Below are 23,679 nucleotides of genomic sequence, written 5' to 3'. Positions count from 1 at the left end.
CACCTGTTGCCTACAGGAATGCTCTTGGCATGCATGCCTTGCCCTGCCTTGCATTGGCAGTTGTGTTGAGGTATCCCAGGGGAGTGAGGAGGCAGTATGAATGAGCATGCCAGGTGAGTGGTGTGGGTGAATAGGAGGTGGCTAATAAGAATGACTGAGGGAAGCAGAGGGGTTGTTGGAGCTAGAGCCTTTTTGGGAGGTAGTACCTTGGTGGGTGCAGTGATGCAGATAAGCATGAGGCAGCAAGGAGCAGAGTATTGTTCTTGCACTGGTGGAGCAAAGAGGATCCTTGAATTTCCTATTGCACTGCAGCCTCCTCACCCTGGAGATACCACTGACCTAGATGGCAACCTCTGACCACACTGGCATGGTGCAGTGGCATGGCTGCCTCTACTGATTCTTTGGCAGCGGGACTCCTTTCCTCTCCACCACCCCATCCACAAGGACCTCCTTGTCCCTCCCTGAAGAGTGGGGTGCCAAACTTCCTGACATCTTGCACAGCCAAGGGGCACAGCCTCCAGATGGCAGCACTCCTGCAGGCGCACAATGGGCCACAAGGCATGTTGGTCTTTTAGAGGACCCATCCTGAGCAGCAAGTTCTTCCCTGAATCGCATTTGGTAAAATAGGACATGGCTCTCACTGTGAGGGCAAATGGCAATTAAAGCAGTGAGTTTGCTAAATTACAGTGAGAAAACTCACTTGGTCTCATGGCAATAATCACTCCATAGAACTCAATACGACTTGCATTTAAGCAAAAAATGAAAAGGTTCCACTCTTAATTTTTATTTACAAGATTTACAACATTTCAGCTTCTGGAGAGAGCTGAGAGGCATCTATACATAACCTGGCAGTGCTCAATCCTCTTCTGTAATGGCCCCATTGCAAACCAATTTCAAACATAAAACTGGAATGCATGAGAAATATTACTTTAAAACAGACATACACTGACTCGTCAGAACCAACCCTTTATAGTTATTTCTTTCAATCATCAATATTGTGAAACTAATGGAGCAATAACATATTGAGAAAATATTCCCAAGTTGGCACGATGATGCCCCTAATGAAGAGCTAACGACTGTGATACAGTTCTTCCCATATCCAATGATAATATGCCATTTCATTTACTGACATTAGTACATATTACAAGAAATCAAATGTAATTAAAATGTTTGTTTTTGAAGCTATGTTGTAACTGTTGCATTGTCAAATCATTGGTTTGTGAAGTGCCTTAGCACATAAGACATCATATAAATGGAAGCTTATTGAGATTCAATTGTACAGACTTTTTAAATAAAGATCTAGAAACCTAGATTCAAGTCCCATCTACTCCAGAAGTGTTCAGTAACATCCCTGAGCAGATTGGTTAAAAATACCTAAAGATCTAGGAACTTATAGCATATATCCTGGGGGATAGCATATTCACTGTGGAACTGTGGTTATGTGCTTAGTAACAATGTATCAGTCAAACAGTCACAGGAAGAGATGCAAGAAAATCACTGAAGGAAGATCCACCAATTCAAACCTAAAATGCAATAATTTCTCATTTATGAGAACCCAAGATGTACCAGTACATAACATGATGGAGCTCACACTTGAAAATAAACTCAGCTCCATTATGTCCACTGGGTTTAGCTACTTCATAGGTTTAGCTGACAAACCCCATCCCAGACCTGAGAATGTGTGATCTGTTCAGCCGGTTTCAGTGGATACAGTTATCATGTCATTCTGTTATTTATGGTCTGTGCTCAGTATAGATCGCTACATTGTTCCGTTATTGTTATTGAGTTTCAGGGTCCTTCTGTGCTTTGTTTTGGAATTGACTACTATATTTCAATGCTGCTTCATCTTGCCTACATCATCTTGCAGGTTTATAACTCGAAGCCCAAGTTGGACAGCTATTTCACAGACGGTTTCATTGTAAGATGGATTGCATTGTATACCATGACAAGTGTTGGTAGACCTCTTTCAGTACAGCACAATACAGTGAACAGTCAGATCTCGGTGACCACAGTTGTATGATGTGTTACCCCTGAACTCCATTTGTAGAGGATGTGTGGTGTTCTTGCAGGGACCCTGTTGATCCTATTGAGTGGAGACCACTGTTACCTTCTAAAGGACAACTTGGGATGGGCAAGTCAGTGTAGCCCACAGCCTATAAGTGAGTAAAAATGTGAGAATTCAACCTTTGCTTTTGATATTCAATGACATTACCGTTACTGACTCTGCACTATAAGCCTCCTTTGAGGTTACTATGGACTAGGAACTGAATTGGAATAGCTAAATAAACACTGTGGTTTAGAAGTTAGGAATTCTGTAGTAGTAAATAACTCATCTTCTGTCTCCCCAAAGGCTCTCCACCACCTACAAGGCACACGTCAGGAGAGTGATGGAATACCCCCCGCTTTCTTGGATGAGTGCAGCCCCAACAACACTCAAGAAGCTGGGCACAGCAATCCATTTGATTGGCACACCTACCATCTTTATCTTCCATTCCCTTCACCACTGATCCATAGTGGTAGCAGTGTGTACTACCTATTAGATGCATTGCGGTAGCTCACCAATGCCCCTTGGATCGGACCTTCCAAATCTGAGATCCCCACTAGCTAAAAGGACAAAAGGAGTAGATATGTGGGAATACATTTGTCTCCAAGCTGCACACTATCCTGCCTTTCCTACGCTGTCAGAGTCACTAGAACATCCTGGAATTCTCTCCCTAATGGCATTGTGGGTCTACTTACAGCCCAAGGACTGCAGCGGTCCAAGAAGGCAGCACACCACCACCTTCTCAAGAGCAACTAGGGATGGACAATAAACAGTCCAGCCATAGATGCTGACATCCCTGAATGAATAAAAAGTATTTAGGGTTGCAACTTTCCTTGCGTGGGAATGAGATGAATGAGTTCAAAGAGAAATTGGAGGCAATCTTGATCCAAAATTAACTGACTGTGATATAAATCCATTCAATTAGATTGTCCAGAAGTTTGGCAATTTAACTGTAGTCATGAAGTATTTGGCTGCATTGTTTTTGTGTTCAGTGCTGAAACCGATGTGGTTCTACCAATGTTTGATAGTACACAGTAAATTGTTTGATGTGTCTTAAGTGAGAAATGCATTACAACAGGTGTTTGAAAGTATCAGTTCAAGTGGAAATTAATTGTTAAATAAAAACAAAAGGTGGCCAAGAAATTTGCCATTCTAACTTTGTTAAAGAGCAGTGACTTGTCTTCTTTGGTATTGTATGACGTTATAATAGTGTTGCTTCTGATTCAGTCATACAATATACGTTTTCTCTTGTAACCATATTGAAAACAAGATAAAATTGTTAACCAATCCAATGAAAAATCAGGAGAACTTTCATCAGAGAGAGTGGTGAGAAAGTGGAGCTCATTACACAGGAGATGGCTGAAGGGCAAGAAAGAAATATTGGAAATGTTAATAGGGCAAGTTGAGGACTTCTGCGATCAGAGATAATGGGAACTGCAGATGCTGGAGAATCTGAGAATACAAAGTGTGGAGTTGGATGTACACAGCAGGCCAAGCAGCATCTTAGGAGCACAAAAGCTGACGTTTCGGCCTAGACCCTTCATCAGAAAAGGGGGATGGGGAGAGGATTCTGAATTAAATAGGGAGAGAGGGGGAAGGCGGACCCAAGATGGATAGAGAAGAAGATAGGTGGAGAGGAGAGTATGGGTGGGGAGGTAGGGAGGGGATAGGTCAGCACGGGGAGGACAGACAGATCAAGGGGGCAGGATGAGGTTAGTAGGTAGGAATTGGGGGTGCAGCTTGAGGTGGGAGGAGGGGATAGGTGAGAGGAAGAACAGGTTAGGGAGGCGGGGACGAACTGGGCTGGTTTTGGGGTGCAGTGGCAGGGGAGGGGAAATTTTGAAGCTTGTGAAATCCACATTGATACCATTGGGCTGCAGGGTTCCCAAGCGGAATATGAGTTGCTGTTCCTGCAACTTTCGGGTGGCATCATTATGGCACTGCAGGAGGCCCTGGATGGACATGTCGTCTGAGGAATGGGAGGGGGAGGTAAAATGGTTCGCGACTGGGAGGTGCATTTGTTTATTGCGAACCGAACATAGTGTTCTGCAAAGCGATCTCCAAGCCTCCGCTTGGTTTCCCTGATGTAGTGGAAGCCACAACTGGTACAGCGGATGCAGTATACCACATTGACAGATGTGCAGGTGAACATCTGCTTGCTGTGGAAAGGCATCTTGGGGCCTGGGATGGGGGTGAGGGAGGAGGTGTGGGGGCAAGTGTAGCACTTCCTGCGGTTGCAGGGGAAAGTGCCGGGTGTGGTGGGGTTGGAGGGGAGTGTGGAGCGGACAAGGGAGTCACGGAGAGAGTGGTCTCTCTGGAAGGCAGACAAGGGTGTGGATGGAAAAACGTCTTTGGTGGCGGGGTCAGATTGGAGATGGCGGAAGTGTCGGAGGATGATGCATTGTATCCGGAGGTTGGTGGGGTGGTTTGTGAGGACTAGAGGGTTCTCTTTTGGTGATTATTTCACAAATTTCAAAATCTCCCCTCACCCCACTGCATCCCAAAACCACCTATCCCCTTCTCCCACTCCAAGCCGCACCTCCATCTCCTACCTACTAACCTCATCCCACCTCCTTGACCTGTCCGTCTTCCCTGGACTGACCTATCCCCTCCCCACCTCTACTCTCCTCTCCACCTATCTTCTTTTCTCTCCATCTTTGGTCCGCCTCCCCCCTCCCCCTATTTATTCCAGAGCCCTCACCCCATCCCCCTCTCTGATGAAGGGTCCAGGCCCGAAACATCAGCTTTTGTGCTCCTGAGATGCTGGTTGGCCTGCTGTGTTCATCCAGCCCCACACTTAGTTGTCTGAGGACATTTGCAGCGTGTTTTGGGTGTGGCTGAGTATAAATAACATACTTGTAAAGTTTTATGTAATTCATTTGACAAGACTGCAAAAATACATTTCTCCATGAATAGATTCTGAATACTGGTAAATATCCTGTTGCTAATAAAAAAAACTCTAATTCTCTTTTTTTTACAGCATGCAACTGAGAAGTTTTGCTAAAGGCACAAGGTGGTCTGTTTGAGTTTGGGACAATGTTGTGGATTTGTTAATTGCAAAACGCCATCTATTGGTCAACTGCTGTGATTCTCAACCAACTCCTGATCTCAGCAGAGTCTACACCAGTGATCAAAATAAAACAACAGTTACTTTAAGTTTTCAAAGAACAATTGGGCATACTACTGGTCATCATTTTGCATATTTAGTGAATAGTCTGAATTGAACAATCTTTACCTAACCTGATGTTAGAAAGACAGATTTAAGGTTTTTGAGGAGAAATGTGAAGGGTAAAGTTGAGGGTGAAGTCATCGTGCAGAAAGTTGTAATGACCTGGAACTTGCTGAGATGAATGAGTTCAAACAGAAATTGGAGGCACTGTTGACAGAAATAAACCTGTGGGGCAGTGAAGATACAGCAGAGGAGCGCAACTGAGAGGAGAGACAACATGATTCGTGATGAGTGAATGGTATTTTTTCTTTTTCATAATCACTCTGAAACTTTATAATTCTTTTTATTCGAGTTAATTAACAGGTGAATCATTCAATTTCTGGTTTTAGATAATTCAAGTTTTAAAAACTGTTTTTTTCACCTTTAGTGGATAAAATTGCTCTTTATTGAATGTGTAGGAACACAGTTTATTGCAAGAACACTGTTTATTGTGGTATACGTTTCATGTAACTATAGTTTTTACAATCTCAGGTGACCTTGAGAATGCAAGTTAGCTCTCTTCAACAAGTGGAGTGATTCTTTGAAAGCTGTTGGTAAAACTGCCAAAAGTAAATAAAACTTGTAAATTTTGTCTAAGACCTCAAACAAATACTGGTATATACTGGATGTGCATTCTTCAGAATGTCATTTGGCTTACTGAGTTACGCCCACTTAAGCTACCATAAAACCTCAATATGACTATTCAAAACCATTATTTCCTTATCACTTCTGATATTGCACAGTGCTTCTTGCTTCTGTAGGCTTTAGATCTGCAGGATGTTCTAACATTTTGCTTTCAATGCGGAGAGATGTGCAAAAGCATCATCACCCACAAATTGCTTTCCAAGACACACACCATCCTGACCTATAAATATTACTGTCTTTCCTGCACTGACACAGGGTCAACATCCAAATGGCATTGTGGGTCTATCTACACGCCAAAGCCTTCAGTGATTAAGAGGTCAGCTCACCACCTTCCTGAGGGTGACTAGGGATAGATAATAAATGATGGTCTGGCCTGTGACACCAACATTCCCTGAATGAATTTAAAGAAAGACTGGAATTGAACTGATCTTAGAATATTGCTAGCACATAAAATGAACTTGGGCTGCAGCAGGCTAAAATTTTCCTATCCATAAAAACCTTCATCTCACAGACCTCATTCAGCACCAACTGACAAGCTCACACAGCATCTGAGAATGGAGAAGGGAGGTCAGGAGCTATTGGTGAAATGCCATACCGCTAATGGTTCGATTTATTCAGCTGGGTAGACACAGCATTCCACTTGTTGATCCGACATCTCTCATACTGATAAAGGTTGGCAAGAAAATGACATATACAACTTTCCTATGGACTTTAGTGTACTATATTTTCTTTGAGTTAATATTTCAAACCAGTTCCAATGGAAAGCACCTGGATCCATATCCAAGAGCCTAGAAAATTTGTGGCAAGCTCAGGGTTTGTTCTTCAGCTTACTAGTTTTATCATATTCTCATATGCTTATCTTCAACTTCAGAATGTCAGTTTAGGCATTTTATGTCCATAACAATTCTATGACTCTGTGATATACATTGCCTGTGTCACTTCTAGGATCACAAAAATGGTTCAACTCATCTTGATGAAAACATGAATGTGACTCTGATTCCTCTTTTTAATTAAAAGTATCTGCATTTTATAACTGTGCTTTATATAATTGGAATTGTAATTACTGCAAGAGCCCATGTTGTGAAGCTGGGAGAAGGTATAAGGCCAATTTCTTATGGAACAAATGTGACCTGCCAAGAAACAAATTCCATCATAAACTGATCTGATCGGTCATTCAATTCCTAAAAGTGACCAGCTCATCTGAGTGAATAATATTCAGAAGGGTTGCGGTGTTGCAGAGGTAGTATCATTGTCTTTGGGCCAGCAGTCCTGGGTTGGAATCGTACCCTCACTAGCAGTACATCATAACATATTTGAACACGTTGAGTAAAAACATAGATGCTATTCAGATTTACCAGGTTGTTGATAGGTATGGAAGATTTGAGTAATGAAGAAAGGCTGGATAGTCTGGGAGTATTTTCACTGCAGTGTAGGAGGTTGAGAGATGACCTTATAAAAGTTTATAAAATAATGAGGGGTATAGATAGGGTCAATGGTAGGTGTCTTCTCCCTAGTATGGGAGACTTCAAGACTATGGGACACATTTTTAACGTGAGAGGAGAGAGATTTAAAAAAGAAAGACATGAGGGGCAATTTTTTTATTCAGAGGGAATGAACTTCCAGAGGAAGTGATGGACGTGGGCACAGTTACAATGTTTAAAAGATACTTAGATAAGTATATCAATTAGAAAGATTTGGAGGGATATGGGCCAGAAACAGGCAGGTTGATCTAGTTTAGTTTGCAATTATGTTTGGCATGGACTGGTTGGACTGAAAGAGTCATACAGCACAGAAACCAACCTATGAGGAAACCAATCCTTACAAACCCAGAATCACAACTTTCCTTCTGCCATAATTAGGGGTGCTCAAAATAAAAAGCATTCTACCCAATCTCCCTTTCATTGTATATTAAAATTCATGTGGGCTTTGAGTTGACTGATGTGCTGGGTGAAATGTCCTAGTTAAGTATCCAAATGGAAATTCTCAGTGATAATCTACTTGCTTCTCAGGAAAAGGGACTAACAATAAGTTAGTGTTTTAGAACACAAAGTGCTAGAGAAACTCAGCAGGTCTGACAGCAGCTGTAGAGAGTTAGCATTGAATCCAGTGACCGTTCTTCAGTATTTTAGTACCTTGGTGTCAAATGCTTTTGCAACCTGATTGCCTGAAAGAACATAATAATACGATTGCGGTATATCACAGATAGTAAATAACAGATTAACTTAATAAATAAAAACTGGATTCTGAGGAAGGGTCGCCAGACCCGAAACGTTGACTCTGTTTTCTCCTCCACAGATGCTGCCAGACCTGCTGAGCTTTCTCAGCAACTTTGTTTTTATAACGGATTAACTTGCTATTATATAGCAGCTTTGACCTTAGTGTGAAAGTACTCACACCCAGTGTGAATGTGAACACTTTGTAATGTAACAGGATTTCCCAGGCATATTTACAATGATGGAAATGATTTGAAATTGATGATTTTACATTGTGAAAAATCTGATGACACCAGGTTATAGTCCAACAGGTTAATTTGTAATCACAAACTTTTGAAGTGTAACCCCTTCGTAAAAGACATCATAGTTACATTGTGAGGGGTGGGGAGATAGTGTTAAGAATTACAGAGAGATTAGCACAATGCTGATATGGTCCTAAAAGTAGCCACCTGCACAAACAGGCCCAATGACATTAATCACCAGTGACATGCACCCACAGTTCAGACTGACCTGACACATGCACGTTCGACATAACTACACCCTGTACCTGAATGTCAGACTGGCTGCGTAGATGGCTCTCCTGAGGCTAAGGTTCAGGAAGTAGAGACAAAGGTCAGTTACAAGGCCAAAGGTCATGCAGTAGCATTGGCTCTTCAACGAGGCAGCTCCTCACAGTAGTTTAGGGAGAGGAGTTTTGGACTTGGGAGGATGTTGGAATGGAATAGAGAGAACAGCACCAACAACAATTCCCCCCTTTTCACAGAAAGCCAAGGCCTGACTCGGTACACAATCCTTCCCATTCGAGGGCAGCTGCCTGTAATGGCTCTGCCAGGAAGAGTCTGTGCTAATCTGCTCTTTACTGCCACCTAGAAGTGGCAGGTCTGTGAACACACAGCAGCAAAGTTATTCACAGCTTGGAAAAGCAAGGCTTATGAGTCATCATTGAGAATAGGGTAACTGCTCAGGAAATGGGGCACTTCAGGAAGTAATTACTGAATTACAGAATGGTTACAGCATAGACACATTCATTAGCTCTCTACAAGTGCAATTCACCACATTCTACTTTATGGCCGTAAAACTCAGAATACAATCTGCTTTCTTAACCTGTTTTACCACCCTCAGTAATCTGTGAGTATATACCATCTAAGTCCACACACCCCCTTTAGAAATGCGCCCATGCATTTATATCACCTCTACTCCCCCTTTCCAACAAAACTAGTAACTTCACTCTTGCCTGCATTAAACTTCATCTGGCACTGACTGCCCACTCCAGCAGACTATTTGTGTCCTCTTGAAGTTTATCAGTTTGAGATAATTCCAGGTTTACTCTCATCCACACATGTTAGCATTGCACAATGTACACACAAGCCTAGTTACTAAGGTCGTTCAAAACACAGGGACCCAACATAAACCTTTCAGCACACTCTAGTCTGGAAAATAATCACGCAAATCGACGAAGTTTCCCTTCTTTCAGCCAGTTTCAAATCATTGCCACCGCTCCCTTTTATTCCAAAAACTCCAACTTTACTGAAAAACCGCGTTGTCAAAAGTCTTTTCAAAGCCCATGCACAACACATCAACAATTTTATCCTCATCAGCCCTCTGTTACATTATCAAAAAAAATCAATCAGGACAAATAAAGACAATTTGTCCTGATCAAATCCATGCTGGCTTTTCTGAATTCACCCGCAATAATCCAAGGGACTGTTAATGTTGTACCAAATGATTATTTCTAAAAGCCTTCTGATGTTATTTGATGTATCCTTACAACTTCTTTTGCCTCACCGCCTCTTTGACCACCCTTTCACCATGTACTAGGGACATTTAGATTGTTCTTTATGCTGCACTTTCTGTGGCTGTGTACAGAATTCATGTCGATTCGTGTGGAGTCTGGTCAAAACTACTTTGAAAATGGTTGAATGGGTCAATAGCATTTTCTCCTCAATAATACCATTACTTTTTTTCCCCTCCAGGTCACACGTATTGTGACTCAATGACTATATTGCCATTTCTTCATTGTCGCTGGGTCAAAACCTTAGAATTTCCTCACTAACAGCACTGTGGGTGAAAATACTCCACAAGGTCTCTAGTGGTTCCAGAAGGTAGCTCAGCATTACCTTCTCCAGAGCAGTTAGGGAATGACAATGAATGCTGGCCCTGGCAGTGATACTCACATCCCCTAAACAAGTCATGAAAATGTCCGAAAAAGCTTATTTCCTTCTCAAATACATGGTGATATTCAGTCCTATTTCTGAATTTTCACCTTCTCAATCTCTTCACATCGTTTCAAGGAGTTTCAAAAATAGATGGTAAGATTACTATCCTGTAGAGAAGGAAACAGTGGATGCTGTAAATCAGAAACCAAAACAGGTTGCTGGGAAAACTCAGCAGGTCTGGCAGCATCAGTGACAGATAATAGAGCTAATGTTTTGGGCCCAGTGAAGGGGTCTGAAGGAGGACACTGGACCCGAAACATTAACTGTTTTCTCCATACAGACACTGCTGCGCCTGAGGCTTCCAGAAATTTCTGTTTTTGTTACTATTCTGTAGGTTGCAGATTGGACATTTCTGAGTTCTCAAGAATCTCTTCCCACCTTACAGGTATTTAAAATATTAAGGTTCAATAATCTCACTCCTGATTTCCTTCAATCCTTGTATACAAGCCATCTGAATTGGGAGTCACCACCACTGTATAAATTAAGCATACTTGTATATAGGCATAAATAAAAGATAATAGTGTGAAACTGGAGGAAAACAACAGGCCAGACAGCATCAGAGGAGCAGGAAAGTTGACATTTTGTGTTGGGACCCTTCTTCAGAAATGGTAAGGGAGCTGGGAAATAAGTAGAGGAGGGGTGGCTGGGACGGTGATCGGTGGGAGCAGGTAGGCAGTGGTGGGGATTGGTCAGTGAGGTGGGAGGACCAGATAGGTGGGAGAGAAGATGGACAAATTGTGTCAGGAAGACGAGGCAGGGATGAGGGGGGAGGGTTGGTCATGGGTGAGGCCAGGGTGGGAAGATTTTGAAACAGTAAAATCCACATTTAGGCCATTAGGCCATGGGGCCCCGAGGCGGAATATGAGGTGTTCCTCCTCCAGTTTGTGGGTGGCATCATTGTGACACTCGAGGAGGCCCAGGATGGACGTCACCCAGGGAGTGGCAGGGGGCAATTGAAATGGTTTTCAACTGGAAGGTGTTGTCATTTGTCATGAACAGAGTGCAGGTGCTCTACAAAGCAGTCTCCCAGTCTCCAACTAGTCTCACTGATGAGGAGGAGGCCACATCCAGGGCAGCAGATGCAATCGACCACATTGACGGATGTGCAGGTGAACCTCTGTCTGATGTGAAAGGTTTGATTTGTACTTTGAATGGAGGTGAGGGGGGAGGTGTAGGGGCAGGTGTCACACTTCCTGCGGTTGCCAGGAAAGGTGCTGGGAGTGGTGGGGCTAGTGGGGAGTGGAGGAGGGAGTCACAGAGAGAGTGGTCTCTACGGCAGGGAGATAGGGGTGGGGAGGGAAATATATTTTTGGTTCTGGGGTCGGATTGCACGTGGTGGAAATGGTGGAGAATGATATGTTGGATATGGAGGTTAGAGGGGTGATTATGTGAGGACAACGGGGATGTTGGGGGAAGGGGATGTGAGGGTAGAGTTGCAGGAAATGCAAGTGATATGGTTGACAGCATTTCCGATCATCAAAGGGGGATGTTGCAGTCCTTGAAATAACAGGATGTCTGGGATGTGCGAGAGTGGAACACTCCATCTTGGGAGCAGACCCTGCAGAGGCGGAGGAATTGGGAGTAGGGGATCACATTCTTGCAGGAAGGTGGGTGAAGAGGTGTAGTGTAGGTAGCTGTGGGAGTGGGCTTGAAATAGATGTCAGTTTTGAGGTGGTCACCAGAGATGGTCACAGAAAGGTCCAGGAAGGAGAGGGACTTATTGGAGATAGTCGAGGTGAATTTGCAGATGGGGTGAAAGGTGTTAATAAAGTTGATGAACTATTCAAGCTCCTCATGGGAGCACAAGGCTGTGCCGATACAGTCATCAATGTAGCAGAGGAAGAGGTGGGGGATAGTGCCAGTGTAGCAGCAGAAGAGGGGCTGTTCCTCGTAACCTAAGAGGCAGGCATAGCTTGGACTCATGCGGGATCCCATGGCCATTCCCTTCATCTGTAGGAAATGGGAAATGTATAGACAAATATTTTTACTCAACTCAAAATAGAAAACGCTAGAAATTTTGTGGAAGTGAGACACTGCTTTACTTCAGCTTCTGCTGCAACAATGAAAACAATCTGAATCTTTGTTTACAGAAATTGCTGAGATTTGTTGTTAAGACAGAGCAGCGGGGTGCTGATTAATGAAGATCTGAACGTCTGCATGTTGCATTGGCATTAATTTTACAACTGCAAATATTTTTCTATAACCAACCTACTCCAGACTAACACCCGGCAATATGTTTGTTTGGCACTTAGCACATATTGCAGAATACTTGAGAGGACTCAGGTGGAGATGATTTTACTCAATACAAGCTTTTCCTGTTCTTGTAAACTAGCAAGTGAAGTAGTTATGTAACTAGAAATTAAAACGATGCAAAATCATAGTTTCATCACTAGAGAATCAGAAAGGATTAGAGGTAGGCAAGCAATGGACAATGAACTTTATTCAAGGTTCTTTCCCCACACTTATGTAGACCCTTACCCACCAGATTAATTTTTCACAGAAAATTTATGGACAAACATATAAATTCCAAATATTTTGCTATCCTAGCCAATACATTTCTCACTGTGCAATTTAAGCTAGCTACTTTCCACACATTCCCTTCCAAATCCAGTTCAAAAACCAGCATATCCCCAGAAAAGTGTGGTCTATCTTTCTAATTACTCCACAGACCCGAATCCAATTCTTTTGGTAGGAAATAAATACCACAACAATAACAGCCCTTTTTGAGCTAGTGACATACAAATGCAGGTGAATGGGAATGAACAACTGAGACGGATCATGTATGTGTATAATGTAGGGAATATTCTCATGGATGTGCAACACAGTCTATTGACCAGCAAAAAAATCTAGGAAAACAATCCTCTTTCTTATTGCCCTGTTTTCAACAAGCTACCTAAATATTCTCATCTGAATGTAAAGTGTGTGAAGCTGGATGAACATAGCAGGCCAAGCAGCATCAGAGGAGCAGGAAGGCTGACGCTTCAGGTCATGACCCTTCTTCATCCAGCTTCACATCGTGTTATCCCAGATTCTCCAGCACTGGCAGTTCCTACTATTTCTTAATGTTAAGAGTGTTGCCTGTCTCTGCAAGACAACAGTACACTCATAGACCAAGATGCAGAGGAGAAACTTAGAGCTCTATAAAACAATTAATAAATTAAGCACTTAAATAAATAATACAGGCCTTTAGATATAGCTCAATCACTGCCCTGGGCTCAGTAAATAACCCAAAACATTATAAGTGGGAGAGTTGGCAGCTGGCTAGGCTGGAACTCTTCTCAACGTCTTCATCATGCCTACGGATATAGGCTACCTCATCACAGCAGTGAGTCTGCTAAAATCTGGGGGTTTCCTGGCTGTTTTATTTTATATGCAGTTCATAACTGTCAAGTTGCCATTCCAGTTTCCTTGTTTGGAATTGCTTGTGAAACTTGCACAATTCCAAATGGTTTTACCATAAATAGCTAGCAATGGTCAAATTTCTTTATTTTCTGCAAATCAAGGTTGGTGGTATTGTGGATACACATCACATATAGCTATATAGTATAGTGGACAGTAGAGAAGGTTACCTAAGATTACCAAGAGATCTCGATCAATTGGGTCAATGGGTTGAAATCCATTTGCCACTCTTCAAGTTGGATAAAAACGAGGTATTGCATTTTGGTAAAACAAACAAGGGCAGGGCTTATACAATTAAAAGTAGGGTCTTTGGGTAGTGTCGTAGAACGGCGATACCTAGGGTTTCAGGTACTAATTTCTTTGAAGTTTGCATCACACACAGACAGGCTGTTAAGAAGGCATTTAGCATGCTTGCCTTCGTTGCTCAGAACTTGTATATGAGTTGGGATATTACATTGAACTTGTACAGGTCGTCGGTGAGCATCTTCTTGAGTACTTTAGTTTTGGTCTCCCTGTTATAGGAAGTGTATTATTAAGCTGGAGAGGGTTCAGAAAATATTTACCAGATGTTGCTGGGAATGGAGGGTTTGAGTTTAAGGAGAGGCTAGATAGGCAGTGACTTTTTTCACTGGAGGTTTATAAAATAATGAGGGGTACAGATAAACTGAATGGCAGATGTCTTGTCATTAAGGTGAGGAATTTGAAGTCTAGGATTTTACAAAACTGAGTGAGTTTGGCTGAGATAGACTAGAAAGGATAAATCAGAGATAAGCCAGTGGGAGGCACTAAAAAGTGAGATCCTTAGGGTACAAATCAGACATGCTCTTCCAAAGATTAGAATAGTACTGCCAAATCTACATCTTCGTGTCTGTACAGAAAAATTAAGGGCAAAATTAAACAGGAAAAGAAAGTTTTTGATAGTCACAAAAAGACACAATACCGTGAATAGCCTAGAGGAGAATAGAAAGTACAGGGATGAAGTAAACAAAAAGGAAATCAAAACCAGGGCATCAAAAATATTATCATGCAAGATAAAGAAAGACCCAAATATGTTTTACCAGTATATAAAAAGCAAAGTTAAGGAAAAAGCAGGATCTATCAGAGATGAAGAAGGGAACTTGTATGCAGACACAGAGGATATGGGAAGAATTTTAAATGATTTTTGTATCCATATTCACAAAGGGATGATGTGGATATCTAAGAGGAATACTGGACAAAATAATTAGAGGAGGAATTATTAGGAATTGGAAATCTGAAAGGGGGAATAAGTTGCCAGGGCTAGATGGATTGTTTTCTGTGGACCAATCTAGAACAAGAGGTCATGGTTTCAGGATAAGGGATAGCAAATTGAAAACAGAGATGAGGACAAATGACCTCTCTCAAGGGTCACGAATCTGCGAATTCACTATCCCAGAGTTTGGTGGATGATGGGACTCGAATAAATTTGTAAGAGGAAACAGATAGCTCATTGATTCATAATGGGTTGAACTGTTATGGAGAGAGGACAGGAAAGTGTAGTTGAGGCCAAGATGGAGTTCAGGCTTAAGGGACCGAATTGCCTGTGATGTTCTTACGTTGAGAGAGTTGAACAGATGATGAACATGCTCAGAGCAAAAGATAACGTTAGTGCTAACTGGAGTAAAGGAGTGTTTGAGATACAAAACAGGTGCCAATGATGGGTGTGAATGGTAGATTCTGAGTGCTGTGCTGACCGCATAGCCATTCAAACATAAGGGTGGGGGTCATTCTCACAGTGAGGAGGCACTTTGCAAAAGTCATTGGTCTTGCCAATGTAGATGAGACCACATTGTGAGCAGCAAATGCAACAGACTAGATTGAAAGTAGTTACAAGTAAATGGCTACATCATTTCGAAAATGTGTTTGGGGCCTTGATCTTTTATCTCCTCTGTTCCTCGTTGTCCAACTGTTACACCTTTTGTGATTGCATAGCAAGATGTCATGGGGGCCAAGATTCAGTACTAGTAATGATGGAGGAGTGGACAATGGTGCAATGGAGGGACATTCTTCCATCAGTCCTAACAATTTCTCAGGCCTGCCTTCCAATACTAAGCTGACTTATCCTGTACACAAAGACTATAAATATCTGCTGCTGAGATTTAAAGAGATGGATTATGTACACTGGAGGCATGAAAAAAAATGTGATCAGAGATAATGGGAACTTCAGATGCTGGAGAATCAGAGATAACGAAGTGTGGAGCTGGATGAACACAGCAGGCCAAGCAGCATCTCAGGAGCACAAAAGCTGATGTTTCGGGCCGAGAGCCTTCATCAGAAAAGGGGGATGGGGAGAGGATTCTGAAATAAATAAGGAGGGGGAGGCGGATAGAGGAGAACATATGTGGAGAGGAGAGTATGGGGTGGGGGGGGGGGGGGGGGAAGAGGTAGGGAGGGGATAGGTCAGTCCGGGGAGGACGGACAGGTGAAGGGGGCAGGATGAGGTTAGTAGGTAGGAAATGGAGGTAAAGCTGGAGGTGGGAGGAGGGGATAGGTGAGAGGAAGAACAGGTGAGGCAGGCTGGGATGAGCTGGGCTGGTTTTGGGATGAAATGGGGGGAGGGGAGATTTTGAAGCTTGTGAAATCCACATTGATACCATTGGGCTGCAGGGTTCCCAAGCAGAATATGAGTTGCTGTTCCTGCAACATTCGGGTGGCATCATTGTGGCACTGCAGGAGGCCCAGGGTGGACATGTCATCACAGGAATAGGAGGGGGAGTTGAATTGTTGCGTTCACTATTTAAAAAAAAGGCATATAAATCAGAAAAACTAAAGGCAAAAAGGAGAAAATTGGGATGGTAAATAAGACAACAAAAGAAAATTCAAAGTTTTTAATAATTTATTGCATTTTTGGTGTGTGTAATAATACTTTCTATTAGTGTTCCTGGAATTTCTACAGAAAACTGTGTTAAGGGACTCTTCAGCACAGTACGACGAGCATTAACATGGTCAGCCCAGTAAACACACAAATCTCTATTGCAAGATTCAAGTTTCAAAATTTAATCAATAGATAAGGTGGATCTAGAAAGGCACTTTGTGTAGGACGGTCAGGCAGAAGAGCTACAGGTCAATGATTATAAATAGAGGAAACCAAGGGCTAAGCATTAAACTAGTACGTTATTGAATGCTACATAGTTATCAACTGCTACTTCTCTCGAATAGTTTAGTAACCTTTTTCAGGAAGGCAGATCAAATTCTCATCCAGTAAGTTTCGAGACTTAGTAGTTATTGTGCAAGAAAGAGATTTAAAAAAGATCTTGGTAAGTCAATGACAGAATAAACACAAAAGACTGCACTTATTTTTTAATATTGACCCCATTCTAAGACAAGACTTCTTGGTGTTTGGAAAATTACTCCCTGTGGAAAGGATTTCCCAATGCATCAAAATTGCCATTTCTAAGCTCATGCTTTCTTGTGAACTGGGAACTTGTTTTTAACAGTGATGCCCATTTCTATTATTAAAGTATTATTACATAATTCACATGTTAGGCATTAGCAGGGTCAGAAAGCCCAGTGCTGGGCACCATACATTTGAAGGCCTTGGAGAGGGTTATAAAGAAAATTTCTTAAAATGATACCAGGGGTGTAGGATTTCAGTAACATGGAGAGATTACAAAGGTAGGCTTGCTCTCCTCTGAGCAAAGAAAATTACATGGAGCTTTAACAGAATTTTCAAAATTATAAAAGGGCTTTGAAATAGTAAACAAGAGCAAAAATGTGTAGGGCAGTCAAAACTAATTTGTTAGCTCTTTGAAGAGCCAGAAAATGCTCAATGGATTGAACGACCATCTTCTGTACTGTACGATTCCATGATTAATTTCCACAGCAGGCCATTATGAACTATTGACTATATTTTTGGCAGCTGAGTCCTCAGCCACCTCAGAGTGCCAATCTGGAACTGTCCTGATAAAACCCCATGAAAACGTCATCCTCTCATCCAAAAGTCTTCTTACAACTGATTATAATCATACCTATGGTCATGTTCCTGCCTCAGCCACCACTGTTTGATGTTAATTTCGGTCTCAAGTGCCTTGGGACATTTTAGTAAAGGTATTATGTAAATGACAAGTTGTTGTCAAATTAACTCAAACGACTCTACAATGACAGACTTATAAATGGTAGTAAATCATTAAGGTAATATGATCAATTGTCTTCAGTTAGTTACAGTTACGAACTTAATTGAACATGCCAGGTACACACAAACTTTGTCTCACCTTTTGTAAACTGCCCAGAGAGACATAACCAAAAAAATACAAATCAATTTTCAACTTTTATTTTTCTAAATTGTATCACAAGAACAAAGTTTGTTAGGCTGATGAATGTTGGAATAGAGATTCTTAAACCTCTATCATAACAATTTTAACTGAATGAAGCTTATTTTTAAACATCTGCTTCCATCAAAAATTCAAACACTTGTTCTGTAGTATAAACTGTACACAAAAGCAAGGCACTATACATTTTAAAGATTCACATAAAAAGTTACTCAATTTGTGTAGCTTTTTCATTATTCCATGCCATAAATACACTTTGTTCATGAACCTTTCAATGAGTGAACATGATTGTATGATTATCAGAATGCAAAAAAGGTATTTGTGGCATGATCTCAGTACAAGCAGGTTTCGTTCAACTAGCCATCGTATTTTCTGGTTAACGCAAAACAAAAAAACTCAAGTGAATACATGTCATTACCAATTAAATATTTTGTCATTAAACCATAGTCACTTTTCATATTGTATTATATAAATATAAACTCTTCATGATTAGCTATCTGCTACACACAAAATAACACTTTACAAAATAATTTGCCTTCAAGATACACAGGCAGGGTATGGCCGAGTAGCATCTGTTGCCCTTAAGTGCATTGAGGTCAAATGCGTACAACGGCATTGTCTCATTGTCAACACTGTTAAAATCCACAGAATTCCCCTCAACATGCACAAATCGACAAATCTCCCCCAAAAAGGCATTGCTGCCCAGAATGTGCAACTTATTTCCATAATGTGCTCTTTGACCAGACCACTGTCCATGTCTGATCCACGGATGTCCAAATGATCTTCGGTGAAAGCTCTGTTACTAAGCATGTGTTTTTTTAAGAAAAATATGCACTATACTAAAAACTATTTAGAAAAGGCCTTTTGCTTTCTTCAGTTTAACTTGCTTCCAAGAGGGCAGGGTACTGAACTCTTCTCTCGTCATTTCCAGTGTCTTCTGCAAAATAATGTATCATTTCATTAAAATGGTTTCACTTGCTTGTGCAGTTGTATATAGGACATAAAATACTTAGACACTGGGAAACAAACATTTTAAAAATGGGCAATGGACAGAAATTGCATAGATGAGGAAAGACAATTAGGTCAAAAATGAGAATGCAGAATTCTCCAGATAACTTCCTGGCAATGGGAATGTAGGCCCAGCAACCCATTACTGTGATGGAGATAAAACAAAAGGGAAGGTGACTTCCTGCTATCTCAGCAGATGACTAAAGAATAACTTCAGATAGAAGGTTGATAAATAAGTAAGGCATTAACTAAGTGCGGAGCTGGATGAACACAGCAGGCTGCCCACAGTAAAAAAGCAAACAATGATGCTGCTCCCCCAAAATTAACAAACACTGTTAAAAATGGAAGTGTAAATATGTGCAAAGAAATACAATTGCTACCTAGCCAGAGCTAACAGTTTCTAACGAGGTCATATTCCACAAATGATAATTACACATTCCCAATAATTTACAGCCTAATATCAACAGCAGAGATGAAAGGCTCACTCTCACCAGCTTAGGCAAGTGTATGATGGAGCTTGATCTGTTTAAAAAATATTACACAAAAGAAAATATTGTGCTGGTTAAACAATTGTCACAAGAGCATGATAACTAGGTAATTAACTCAATTCACTTACCCCTCTCTCCACATATGAAATGTAGCTTCCTCTAGTTAAGATTTAAGGTGAGAATATTACAGGTTGAAATTTAAAGCTCTGATGACAGATCTTTCGCCTGAATACTTCTCTCTCCACAGAACTAAACATCAGTGTGGATATATCTTGCTACAGGTGGTGTCCACAGGGTCTCAGATGCAAGTTAGAATTGTTACTTGCTCAAAGCAACATTTCTGGTGAGATAGATTATCCAGTGCACACTAAACCTGTAGTTCAGATAATTTATTTAGGATCAGTTTGTTGAGGAATCAGTTTGTTTCTTTTAAGGCCTTGCAAAGATTTATAAACTAATTATCACAAATGTGAAAATGGCCAAAATTCTGTAAGGCAAAAATTAGAATTCACAAGACTATTTTGTGGAATGAAAACAACAAACTATCATCTCAGGCCATCACATGTTCTTTAAAATTACCACTCTTAAAAACTGCACATGAACAACGTTTTCTGAGAACATTGTGTTAATGGCTTTACAATTTTCTACACCTGGCAAGGCAAATTTATATGCCTGAATTTACTGTGAAGCTAAAACCTCAACTACAGAAGAACTACAATCATTACCGGGCAAAGGATTAAATATGCTGAAGCAATTTAAAGAACGAGGAAGATCAAACCACAAGTACAAAATCATCACTTTAAACCCTTCCCACACAGTGTGATTATTCCCAAAATAATAAAAAGAGTGAATAAAAAGACCAGCATGATATTCAATATCATGTCTTCCGTGACAGCAGAGGTCAAAATGCAGATGGCTCAATTTTCCCCAGGTTTTTTTTCACATTTCAAAGAAGGTCATTTAAATTTAAAATCAGAATAAAGCTTTGACTTATCAAAACTATACTCAGGGAATTTATATTCTATCTCATAATGATGTGAGGTTGAATCAGCAAGGTTGACAGCAAATAACTCTGAATTCACTCTGACCTATTTAGCCATGAGAGACGGTCTCTTTATGTAACAGGGCATATCTTCGTCACTATTGTCTGCAGCATTTTTTTTGTTCTTGCTCTCTCACCTCAAGAAGCTGTACTTCAATACACTAACAAAAGGTACATTTTGTTTGTCATGCTTTGTTTTCCACCCACTCTGCCTTAATAAGAAGATGCCAAGTTGACTGAAGCCTCAGAACAAGCGGCTAGATATCTCAGTGAATACAGATACCAAGCAGTAGCTCACTTCAAATTCATCTGATAATGTTATCACACATTACAAAGATCGAAACATCATAAAAGTCTTGCTATATGAATCACACTTGTTTATTAGTAACTGTGTCATAACTATTAGATTTCAGATAAAGCCTGTGAAAAGGATGTACTTGCAGTTTATTTAGATAAACTACAATGACAGTTACCAACATATTTAGGCTGAACTGTTTCAAACGCCCCAGTAAAATTCTGTCCCTAAGACTTCAGTGCACTGGAATTAAGCATTTTGATTAGACACTACCTTGTCAATCCCTTACCTATAAAATTCTGCCTGTATAAGTTGAATTTTATGCACAATTTTCTTAACTGTTGAGGATAAATAGTTCATAGAAGCTTTTGATTTGTGCAGAAAGGCCAGAGGTTTCTTGCAGTTTACATTATATTAACTATTTTGAATTCTCTTCAGAAGTGTAAAAATGAATTAATCTCCATGGGAGATATAAGAACTTAATGTACTAAGAATTCAATGCAGTCAACAGTTTAAGAAAACGAGAAAATGGTAGGTAAAAGTTTGAAACCTAAAATTGCCAACAAAATCCAATCATAATCTGAAAGAAGGGAAAGCACACAGGATTCAGTGAAGTTGGGTGAAGTCACCATACTGTCAAGCCTTTTGATTGCTAAGGATGAGAATGAATTTGAGCTTTGAAAGCAATGCACTGGAGCTAGTCCCACTGTCAGCATTTCTCATGGAGAAAGTGGAAGAATGGAACGGAGTCTTTACAGGAAGTGGTGTGTGAGGATGTATCAAAGTAGTAACTGTGAGAATCCAAGCCATTTACAACTATTCGTCTGAGTTTGATTTATTGTTGTCACATGCATTGAGACACAGTGAAAAGTGTTCTTTACAGGCAGATCATACCATACATAGTGCATCTGGGTAGCAGAACACAGTGCAGAATGCAGTGTTAAAACAGCTGAGAAGGTGCAGAGAGAGAGGGGGTGGGGGAGAGAGAGAGAGAGAGATGAGAATTAACATTTCAGAGGTCTGTTCATAAGTCTGAGACCAGCAAGGAAGAGCTGTTCTTGAAACTGTTCATATTATATTCAAACTTCTTTCTTCTGTCTGACAGAAGAGGATGGAAGAGAACATAACTGGGGTGGGAGTCGTCAGTGATTATGTTGCTAGCTCTCCCAAGACAGCAGGAAGTACCGATGGAGTCAATAGATGGAAGGCTGGTTTGCTTGATGGACTTTGCTATGTTCACAACTCTCTGTGGTTTCTTGCAATCTTGGAAAGAGCAGTTGCCATACCATGCTGTGATGCATCTAGCTAGGATGCTTTCTACGATGCATCTATAAAAATTAGTAAGTGTCTTCGTGGACATGCTGAATTTCCTTAGCCTCTCAAGGAAATAAAGACATTGCTGTGCTCCCTTGACTCTCATGTTGATTTGGTGAGATCAGGACAGATTGTTTGTGATTATCACTCCCAAGAACTTGACACTTTTGACCATCTGCAACGCAGTACCATTGATGCAGACAGGGGGCGTGCCCTCCACTCTGCTTCCTGAAGTCAACGGCCTGCTGCTTTGTTTGGCTGATGTTGATGAACAGACTCTTTTCTGCACCATGCTGCTAAGTAGTCAACCTCTTTCCTGCACTGTTGCTTGAGATCTGACTGGATAAGAGTACCTTAGCAGGGTCGAGTACACAGCCTTGCAGGGCACCAGTGTTGAGGATTATGTTGGGGGTGGTGCTGTCACCTATTCTTACTGATTGCAGTCTATGGGTCAGAAGGTCAAGGAGCGGTTTACAGAGGCGGGGACCTAATACCCAGGTCTCAGATTTGAGAGATTTTGTTTGGAATTATAACATTTAAGATGGAGCTGCAGTCAATCAGAAGGAACCTGATGTGGGTATCCTTATTATCCAGATGTTCCAGGGATGGGTGTCAGGCCAGGAGATGCTGTTTGCCATGGACTGTTGCACTGGCAGGCAAACTTTAAAGGGTCAAGGCACTTTGGTCAGCTAGAGTCGACGTGAGCCATGACTAAACTCTCAAGGCTCTTCGTGATGGAGATCACAGCCAGTGGGTGGTAGTCACTGAGGCACGCTGCATGATTTTTCTTTGGCACCGAGACGATAGTTGTCTTCTTCAAGCAGATGTGGACTTCAGATCATAGTAAGGAGAGGTTACAGTTGTCTGTGAAAATTCCCATCGGCTGGTTCATACAGATTCTAAGTGCAGGGATGGGGACTCCTTCCCAGCCAATCGCTTTTCACGGATTCACTCTCGCAAAGGCTGATCTAACATCAGCAGTGGTGACCGTGGGTACGGAGACATCAGAGCCTGTTGGGACAGGTGACATTGTTCACTGACCTTCTGTTCAAAGCAAGCATGGAATGCATTGAGCTCATCGGGCAGGGATGTAGTGTCGCCTGTGATTCTGTTTGACTTCGCTTTGTAGTCTGTTACATCATGTAAACCCTGCTACAAATGTCTGGCGTCTGTTTGGTTAGTCTAGGACTCAAACTCAGTCTGGCTCGTGACATCTCTGATGGCTTTATGGAGGTCGTACCTGGATTTCCTGTATAGCTCAGGGTTATCTGACCTGCTTGCCTCAGATCTGGTCTTCAGCAGGGAGTGGATCTCCTGGTTCATCCACGGTTGCCATTTTGGGAACATTCAGATTAACTTCTTTGACATGCACACTTATTAATGAAATTTGTAACAGTAGTGGCATACTCGTTTTAGGTCGGCTGCTGCGTACTTGAATATGGGCCAGTTCATTGACTTGAAGCAGTACTGTGGAAGCTCTTCCATTGCCTCAGACCAATACAGCACTATTATCTGTTCTGG

The 23,679-nt window shown here is 41.4% G+C and overlaps 1 protein-coding gene across 4 annotated transcripts in view; it reads right to left on the bottom strand.

Annotated features, from left to right (window-relative positions):
• Window positions 1-16,590: 16,590 nt before the first annotated feature.
• The window catches only part of svila (supervillin a), a 203,345-nt gene continuing 196,256 nt past the window's right edge, over window positions 16,591-23,679 (bottom strand). For all 4 annotated transcript variants that reach the window (XM_059639188.1, XM_048522082.2, XM_048522099.2 and 1 more), the window contains one exon: window positions 16,591-18,948. In XM_059639188.1, the coding sequence (XP_059495171.1) occupies window positions 18,862-18,948 (87 nt within the window). In that variant the 3' untranslated portion in view covers window positions 16,591-18,861. The remainder of the gene's footprint in view (window positions 18,949-23,679) is intronic.

Source organism: Stegostoma tigrinum, chromosome 2 (assembly GCF_030684315.1).
Source record: "Stegostoma tigrinum isolate sSteTig4 chromosome 2, sSteTig4.hap1, whole genome shotgun sequence".
Classification (NCBI taxonomy): domain Eukaryota; kingdom Metazoa; phylum Chordata; class Chondrichthyes; order Orectolobiformes; family Stegostomatidae; genus Stegostoma; species Stegostoma tigrinum.
This window is presented reverse-complemented; position numbering and strand designations above follow the sequence as displayed.